This window comes from Saccopteryx leptura, chromosome 10 (genome assembly GCF_036850995.1).
Source record: "Saccopteryx leptura isolate mSacLep1 chromosome 10, mSacLep1_pri_phased_curated, whole genome shotgun sequence".
Lineage (NCBI taxonomy): Eukaryota > Metazoa > Chordata > Mammalia > Chiroptera > Emballonuridae > Saccopteryx > Saccopteryx leptura.
In genome coordinates, this window is record NC_089512.1 from 19592339 (window position 1) to 19601984 (window position 9646).

General features: G+C 41.8%; 1 protein-coding gene across 1 annotated transcript in view; it reads right to left on the reverse strand.

Annotated features, from left to right (window-relative positions):
- Positions 1-8719, reverse strand: part of STT3B (STT3 oligosaccharyltransferase complex catalytic subunit B) — a 75340-nt gene extending 66621 nt beyond the window's left edge. The window contains exon 1 of the mRNA XM_066350437.1: positions 7949-8719. Coding sequence (XP_066206534.1) covers positions 7949-8262 — 314 coding nt within the window. The 5' untranslated portion in view covers positions 8263-8719. The remainder of the gene's footprint in view (positions 1-7948) is intronic.
- Positions 8720-9646: the final 927 nt, after the last annotated feature.

The window sequence follows — 9646 nt, forward strand, 5'->3', positions numbered from 1 at the left end:
GGTAGGGACGGCATGAGTAAACACACACCAAGGCTTCTGATGTGGTGTATGTTCTAGTTCTTGACGGTCACGTGGGTATTCTATAATTGGTCACCATACTGTGAATTAGGTTTATATACTTTTCAGAATGTGTTATTTTACCATAAAAGAGAAATTATTTAAAGACTGAAACTGAAGATCTTTCCGCACAGATAATAAAAGCCTTTGTAGAACACATCCTTTACTTATGTAAACATCTAAGACATTTTCAAAAATATCAGTAAACTACAAGAGTGCTGCCTTCCAATAATTCTGTTCTCCAATGCTTTTCCTGTGGATTACACAAGTGGGTAAAATAGTTTATTTTAATAATTAAACCTCCCTAAATAAGATATATTGTATTTTACAGGAGTTATTGGTGTTTTAAGAATAGACATAAAGTGAAGAGGATCTTAGGCTAAGAGAGTAGATCTTAAAAGTTCTCACTGGTGACTCCATGGATAGACCATCGGCCCCGCGTATGGACGTCCCGGGTTCAATTCCCACTCAGGGCAACCATTTACTTCTCTCTTCCTCCCTCTCCCCCTTCCCGGGTTCAATTCCCACTCAGGGCAACCATTTACTTCTCTCTTCCTCCCTCTCCCCCTTCTGTCCTTCTTCCCTTCCCAAGGCCAGTGGCTGGACTGGTTCAAGTGTGGCCCGGGGCGCTGAGGATAGCTCTGTTAGATCGAAGTGCCATTAGCCTCAGGCAGTAAAAACTGCTCCGTACTCTAGCATCAGCACCAGACTGGTGCCAGAGGGGGTTACTGGGTGGATCCCAGTTGGGGTGAATGAGGGAGTCTGCCTCCTTATCTCCCCTCCTCACCTAAAAAAAAGTTCTTACAAGAAAAAAATGGTTTTGTAACTATTTACAGTGACAAATGTTGACTTATTGAGGTAATTTTTTGTACATGCATACAAATATTGAATCATTATGTCATATATAATAAAATGTTATGTGTTAATTATATCTCAATTTACAAAGAAAAGGCATAAAGTAAAGATGGAGGTCAAAAGAATTATGGACCACGTCAGTCATAATTCTTTTCACCAACTCCATTCCACCGATTTGGCCAGAAATGAATAATTTAAGCCGTGCATATACTGGAACTTTAAAAATTAATTATGAATTACTATTTTAATTTTCTAAATATAATGGAAACAGTATACTGTGTACTGCAATAGGACCTATCTATAGAGAAGGATCCAATAATTAAGTTTAAAAACCAAATTCATTTGAAGTCACTTGTAGGTTGGAGAAATTGCTAGAAAAAACTCAATACTGTGAAGAAAAATATTTAATTATCTGAGAATAGCTAATAAACCTGTTACGCATGAAATCAAAATTAAAATGAAACCTCCAAAGAGAAATTATTAACCTGATTATCAACTAATCACTAACACTTTACTAATATAAACATAACATTTCTTTATGTCTTCAGTCAATATCTTCCTTTGGATAAAAATAAAAAAAGTCAAAAAATAAAAGTTTGAGAACTTAAAAGTTACAGTTAATTGTGATGCACACAATTTTTAAAATCACCAATTCTAAAAGAATTCAAACTTTCCACAAAAACTGTTTCCATAGCTAAACTGAAATTGCCAACATTTCCAATATTCTGGTAGAAACTAACTTCTCATCTTCTAAAATAAGAGTTTCAAACAACTCAAAAACTGCCTCTAATGCAAACATAGATGCAAAGAATATAGGAGAGAAATCTAGCCGAGCTACAACTGTACCACTTTAGTAAAAGTACTTCTCTCCTCTCATAGCAGTCTTTGCCCAGAAAACAAGATAAACCAACTTGTAAGTACTCTAAAAGTCCTTAGGCTAACGAATTCCGGGTCTGCTCTGAAAGTTTAGATTCTATGTCCTTAACTAGAATAGCTTAAAACTTCCAACCTCATTAATATGAACTTCTTACAAACAAAAAAATATAAATGAAAACAATATGCACTTGGATTCAGTTACCTTTCCTCTCATTCAGCTAATCTCTTAAAATTCCCTAGTAATTCAGGTTTAAAAACTTCAAGCCATCATCAACTCTTCTCTTCCCTACATCAAAACAAAGTAATTAGCCATTACCCAACGTGAGCTTAGCTAGAGCACAGACTGTGCCCAGGCATTCTGATAAGCCAATATGTTAAGACTTAAATCAGGGCAGTTTGTTAAAAAAACAAACTAAATGGAGGACACTTCCAGTTAAGATGGCCTTGGACACAGAGGATGCAGTGAAAAGGACAGGTTTTGGAGACAGGCAGAACTGCATTACTTAATCTTTGTGGGGAATACTAAATTAAAATATCTTTTATATGTAGAAATAAAAGATGTTACTAATTTCAATTCTGAGATCTAAAATCAAGTTGTAACAACACACCTCAAAACTGTTTACTACCATTTATTTACACTATGCATTAAAGTTATCCTATAGCACTAAATTCCACAGGAAGAAAAAAATGGTCACAGATGATATAGTTAACTTAATTAGGATACCAATCACAACTCCTTAATTAAAAATTGTACAAACTTGACCAATATAAAGGCAGTCCCCAACTTATATATATACAGGTTACATTCCAAAACATGCTTAGCTCTTTCGTTTTAAACTAGGAAAGCATTTTCCCAAAGAAATAAAATCCCAAATAATGTGTACATTTCCTGGTGAGTCTACAAATGCCAGTTAACCTACATTTACCTAAAACATAAGAGCCTCTTCTAACCCTCACCCTCATCTAACATACTCCTACTCCCTGCCCCCAATTCTACAGTTTGCCACTTTCTATATAAAATTTTAAGTCTTTGAAAAATACTCATGATCTGAAGTAGGTAAAGTAAGGGCACAAAAACCTTTTCAGAAAAAAGCAGGTGGCTTAAAATAAAAATATATCCACCAGAATAACATAAATCAAATAAAGAAGTGGAGATGGAGTAACCATTTACATTTCTTTCCCTTTCAATAGTATTAACTGGGTCCATACATTATATTTGTGGTTCCTATATATTACTTGAAAATGTTTTTTTTTAATTTTTATTTATTCATTTTAGAAAGGAGAGGGAGAGAGAGAGAGAGAGAGAGAGAGAGAGAGAGAGAGCTGAGAGAGAATGGGGGGAGGAGCTGGAAGCATCAACTCCCATATGTGCCTTGACCAGGCAAGCCCAGGGTTTTGAACCGGCGACCTCAGCATTTCCAGGTCGACGCTTTATCCACTGCGCCACCACAGGTCAGGCCAAATGTTTTTATTTTTACCTATTTATTGTAGGGACTGACAGAAGCCACTTTTGCAATCATACATAAAACTAAATTAAATATCACATCTGAACAAAACATAGTAAAGAAAAAGCATGAATAAGAAGACTCAGAGAAAGCAACAGACTAATAAAAGGTTTCTTAATAATTCAAAAGAATTTAGGAGTTCCACATCAATTAAGTATAAAAAAACCCATCATGAATACCCTTCTAAACAACTTCTGAGTTTCTCCTCAAATTCAGCAGTCAAGTTACTTAACATATATGGGCTAATGCACTTACAATGTGCTCAGGCAAGTTACCAACCAAAACCCAAAACGACTGAAATCTGATTCTAATCTGTAGTCCAACTGAAAATTATATCGAAAGAGTATTTATGCCAAGTATGTTCAAGTACAGAAAACAAACGCTATCCAAAAATAAGAGATCCTCTTTATCAAAGAGTTGGGGAACAAAATAAACATTCTTTACATTACAACAAACAGCACACTATCAGTGTCTGTTAGCAGGATATAAAAGCAGTAATGAACAGATGGAAAGGTGATAAAGTAAAATACTATCTGTAAAATCCAGGTGTTGAGTATGAGTGTTCATTATAAAATTCTTTCATCTTTTACTCTATGTTTGAAATTTTTCATAATATAATAATTTGGAAATATGTAGAGCTGTTGCATTGTGAGGTTTATAAACTTTTAAATTCAGGTATTGTCTCTCTTTTAGAGCATTAAACTTTCAAAGTATATAAATTGAGAAAAAAATGATTTGGTAACTAAAAAATATGAATCTTCCCACTATTTTTGAGAGCAAATATGCACTAATGAATACTAAGCTATGACAAAGACAACTTTTAACATTTTCTCATATTCCAAAGCACTCAAAACTCACTGAGAACATAAAAATAGACTTACTTAAGTACAGATACTAGAGGCTAGTAAGTTTCCCCCCATTCTTAACATCTAGGTCATGGCCTAAATGTAAATTCTTACTATGAGTTTCTAATGCTTGGTCTACAACCAATGTTGCCTTTATGCACACTACATAAGGCAGTAAAGGGTGTTCAGTCTTACCCAAGTCAGACCTCAAGAAAACCCTAAAGGTAAATAGAACATTCCAAGTCTTCGCTGATAGACCTTTACTACTCCAGGACCTGTTAGATATATGTGTCATGAAACTCCTGATTAATACCTCTAGAAGCCACCACACTCACCTCAAATGGGAGCAGGTCCCATCCCACCATCAAATACAGTATTGACAGGTACTCCCCACACCTCCTCCCTAAGGATTCTCGTAATTTAAAAGGATCTCAAGGGCTCAAGGCTAGAAATATTAATATTTCAAATTATCATGAAATCAGTGAAAGTATAGCTATTCTGAAGTATAGCTGAACGAATGTTAATAATTCTACACTTTTTAAGATTTGGGGGCATTTGTGCTCTAAAACTGGTTTTATTACCCATTTTGTCTTCTTCAGAACTGAGGTCAATAGCCTCTTTTTGCCATCTGCAAAGTGAAGAAAAACATGAAGACCTCAAAGCACAGGAAGTAGTCCCCAACTTCCAAATGGGTTTACTGCTCCTTTGAAAACACGTTTTGTACTGATTAATCTATGTGTATCATAGTGTCTATGAAAAATTGCATTCCAAGTTTCAATTCTGAACTGCAGCTTTCTGCCTTGCAAAAAGTCATCTGCTGCCCTTTGACAGCTAACTGCAGCTCAAACTCAGAACTGAGAATTCCCTCTACAGCTCTTGGGGAGAATCCACTACAACCTGTGTAGACAGGGAAAAGGCAAAAGGCAGCTCTCCTTACACAGGGAAATTTTTACATTGCTTCTGTGGGAGAAGCCACCCTAATTTACCAGAATGGTGGTTATGGAAAAGGTACTGCTTAATATAATGTAAAAGTATAATAGTTACAACAAGACTAACTAGAAACGACATTTTGCTCCATATAAAAATAAGATAAAAAATTAAGTCTTGTTCATCTGGTCAACCAAATATTTGGCAAGTAGAGAGCACATATTCTCAACCTGCTTCCTCATGTCTGACTAACTTAACTGATAATGAAGGAAATCACTGCAATGAAGTGGCAAGAAAGTCATTACCAAAAATGTTGCTGCCTAAAAATGTGCACTGTACTTTAAAACTTAATATATATATAATATTCAACATCCTAGGCCATCCCTTATAACTGATAAGTGCATCACCCTCAACAGCTAACTAGAGTCTTACACAATTTAAGAACTGTGAAATTTATAGAAATAGCAGTAACAAGCAGAAAGTAAACTTTTCAATAAAAATCAAGAAAGGAAGCCAGTAACAGAGACATGAAAAAAGGGATCAAGGAAGACCAGAATAAACTGGTTTTTAGATACAGAACCTAAGAGGAACATTGAAAAGTTATTAAAGGTTCCTGCCCATTGCTAAATGTTAAAATAGTCATCTTAAGAGACTCCTAAGCTAGTACATAACACTAGGATGGTAGATTGTAAAACAAAGTGTTGGTACTATTAGTAGCTTTGAAGGAAAACTGATTTAAAATCCAAAGTAATAATGAATGACAGGCAAACTACACCTAACTCCCTCTTTAAAATTTTTCAACAATGGATTATAAGAATGTGAAGCCTAACTATCTGATAAAAGATAAGTGAGCAAACAGAATTTCTTTCTGTCTTAAACCTAATTCATTAAAGTCACCTGAATTATACTTAGACATTAGGTTTGTCTTTGTCCCCAATAAGAGATAAGGACAATCCCTTTATTATAAAGTCTACTACTAATCAAAATTACTGAACACTATGGACATAAATATTTAGAAATATAACAAAAAATAAATAGTAAAACTATCAATAAGCAGAACACCTAAATTAAGGGCCTTTGAGACTGCCAAGACCTTTAGATTCGTGTATGCAATTTAGAATTCAAATTACACATTTCGCTAAAGGATGTTTCTGAAATGTGTTTTTATACATAGAAAAACAGAAGTGAAACAAAATTTCATGTGGATAAAAAAGGGTTATATTCTCCAAGTATTTTTGTTACCAGCAACGTTTGGTCAGCCAGGCAGTTCTGCTGTTATAATCTGAAAACATAGAACTTTCTCTTTTCACACTGCTCAGTAAAATACTAGCAGTTTTCATTTTCTAATTCCAATTTCGTCTTTATCTAATTTGGTGTTACAAAGGGAAGACTAAGCACACTGTGTCCAGATCACAAAGCTTCACAGTAATTTTTCTTCTGTGGTTCCAAGTAACAAAAGTTACTTTCTACTTCTGTGATAAAATGTATAATAAAGTCTTTCCACAGCTATAAAACTAAAAAAAAAAAGTTATTTTCTAAAAAATGTTAGGAAAAAATCAAAACTTCTAAAATGGAACTGAAATGTTACATGAAATAATGTCAGAATAATTAACTGTTATTCTAAATTGAATTCTCCATAAATGGGCCCCTCTGGTGTTGGAATACATGATGCACTACTCCAAATTTTCTATGCATAACAGAACTACAATCCAGTACTCTAATATATAGGTAACTTACTCCACAAAATGTTATCTATATATTTGATAACTCTCAAGGTTTTCTCTCTCAATTTCAAGTGATAACTATCCTAAAGTTTACTTAGATCTAGCAAGTAAGATTAATTCAAGGCTGATAGGTCAACAAAATGAGTTAAGTTAGTTTAAAAGGCATAGGCTAGGGTTTAAAAAAAAAAGTTGGCAAGTTGTAAAAAAAAATTAAAGCAATCCTCCTATCCAGATAATTCGCAGACCACTATAATGCCTAAATTAGCTAGTGCTCCTAATGGGGTGATTTTCTAAAACATTCAGGTCAGTCCCTTGATACCAAGTGCAACACCGGCATTATAATCTAGGGCTCCCTATCGAAGTGGTACTGTTTATTCTCTTACCCACAAATCTTCCTGCAGAGACCAATAAAGGACCTAATGCCATGCTTTCGGATGTTGTGCACAACATACTGAGGGTGACAGTTTGGCTAACAGTAACGATTTTGCTCTAAAAAGCAATCCAACATAATTGCGGAACAGCGAGGTGCTGAGTGCACTTAAGGGCCTTGAAAAAAAAAATCTAATGTTAAATAAATAAGAGTCTCTAGCTTTCAGATCACTTTCAGGGATATTATTTCCTTTCCTACAACACCTCACTCCCTCTTTTTTCCTTCTCGTATAATGAGAGCAAAAAAGAGGAACAGTAAAAGCGTAAAACTGCGAGGCTGAGCAGACAGAGCTCCTGCACATCTGGCTTCATCTCTAACCGCAACAGGGCAACCCCTGGCCGATCGGATCCCAAGCAGCAAACGCGCGCCCGCAAAAATGAAAGAACGCGAAAGCCACGGGCGGGGAGGCGGGGAGTCCGCCACGAGTCGTCCGGACTCCGGGACCGCAGCCGGCTGCGAGGGGCTTTGTTCACCCTCCTTGAAGTCGTCATACTTGCCCCGCTGGGGTGCAAGGTCCCACTCGGGGACCCCCAAGCCTCGCCTTGGGCTGCCCCGGGGAAACTTCGCCCACGGGCAGGGGGCGCGCCTGGAGCTCCGGGACCGCGCCCGCCTCACCCGGGAGCGAGCGGGGCTCGGCGGCGGCGGCGCGGGGCCAGGTCCGGGCAGAGCCGCGGGTCCCGGGACCCCGCGGGCCGCGGGCGGGGCGGGGAGGGACGGCGGAGCACTTACCACGGGTCGAACTCGTGAATGATGCTTTCGAAGCGGATGACGGCGAAGAGGCGCGAGCTGAAGCCGGCCAGCCAGGCCAGGAAGAGGATGGTGAAGGAGAGCAGCGACTGCCAGCCGGCCGGCTGCGACAGCCCCCCGGACAGCCCCGCCGGGGCCGGCTTCGGCGGCGCCACGCCGCCCGCCGCCTTGTGCGCGCACTGGGCCCCGGGCCCGTGGTGGCCGTGCCGGCTGTTCCCCAGGGCCATGAGGCCGCTGCACGGGGACGAGTTAAGGGACGACTTGTGCTTGCTCTCCGGGGCCGAGGGCTCCGCCATGTTGTGCCCCGGCGGCGGGTCTCGCTCCTCGCCGCCGCCGCCGCCGCCGCCGCGGCCGCCGCCTGGTGCGAGGGGTGCTGGGCGGGGACCCGGAGGAAGAGGAGGAGGAGGAGGAGGAGGAGGAGGAGGAGGAGGATGAAAGAGGAGGAGGGAAGAGCCCCGCGCGCTCCCGCCCTCAGCGCCGCGAGGCCGGGGAACAGGGGGTGGAGGCGGCGGGGAGTCTACGCCTCCGCAGCGGCCGCGATCGCGGCTCTCTCAACTCGGATGGCCCTAGCGCCCCACCAGCCATCCGTATCCCCAGTGCAGCTGCGGCAGCGGCGAAAGCCGACGGGACGAGGGCGCCAGAGAAGAAGCAGGAGCAGACGGAGGCAGCACCTCGAATAAGAACAGCAATGACATTCTCCCTCACACCCGCCGCCCGCCCCGCGGTGAGGAGCAGAAGGAGGAGCCCCCTGGAGTCCAGGCGGAGCTCAGGCAATCTCTGACTCCGCCCCCAACTCAACAGGAACTGGCTTTTTCGCCTGTCACAATGCGACAGGTCCGTTAGGGGGCGGGCCCAGGAACGCGGAGCCCGCCAATAGGGGCACGAGCTGGGGCGGGGCTTGACCCAACCGTTCTGCCCCCTCCACCTCCCAGCCTCGCGCCCATTCGCCCGGAGCGGCCGTGCTGCGCGGCTACGGTTTCATTGTCAGTTGAAAGACGCGGTTTGGCGCGCCAGTGTTGTCGGCGAGAGGGGATGTTAGGTGGCTCTGCTAGTTGCATAGCGATGAGTCGGGCTAAGGGTTAGGGAGGTCCCTGGTCGACAGCAGCTGGTTGGTCACCGTAAAAATCGGCTTAAGGAAAACGGAGCCCGCCGCTCCGACCGGCCAGGACCTCACGGGCTGGTAGCGGTCGCGACTTTTAACCCGTTCTGCACGGAGCGCCCAGCACGTGACTGAGCGCGCAGGCGCGCTACACTAACTAGTCCTCCGCGTGTGTGTCTGGCGGGCAGGGCTTGGCCGCCCGGGGCGCCCCGCAACCGGCGCTGCGAGTGAGCCACCCAGGGCGACGCCAGGGTCCGCCCTGCGGGGTGCGCTGGGCATCCTGCCTATGAGGTGAGCCGAAGACAAGTTTTCCCCGGCGGAAACCTCTTCTGAGCCCTAACATAGCTCCTAGCTCCGGAAAGACCTGGGGGGCAGGCGACGTGCTACTTAGTCTAGCTGTTTTCACTTCTTGTCGTTTCCTAATTGCAAAGATAATGTTTCTTCACTGGAAATGTGGGCAAATGCAGGAATTCATTTTAAGGGCTGCATAAATTACATCAAACGAGTAAAACTTCAACTTTCTGTGGACTTTTCAAGCTGTTGCCCAATTCTCCCTTCAGTAAAATGATAACGGAGTTAAG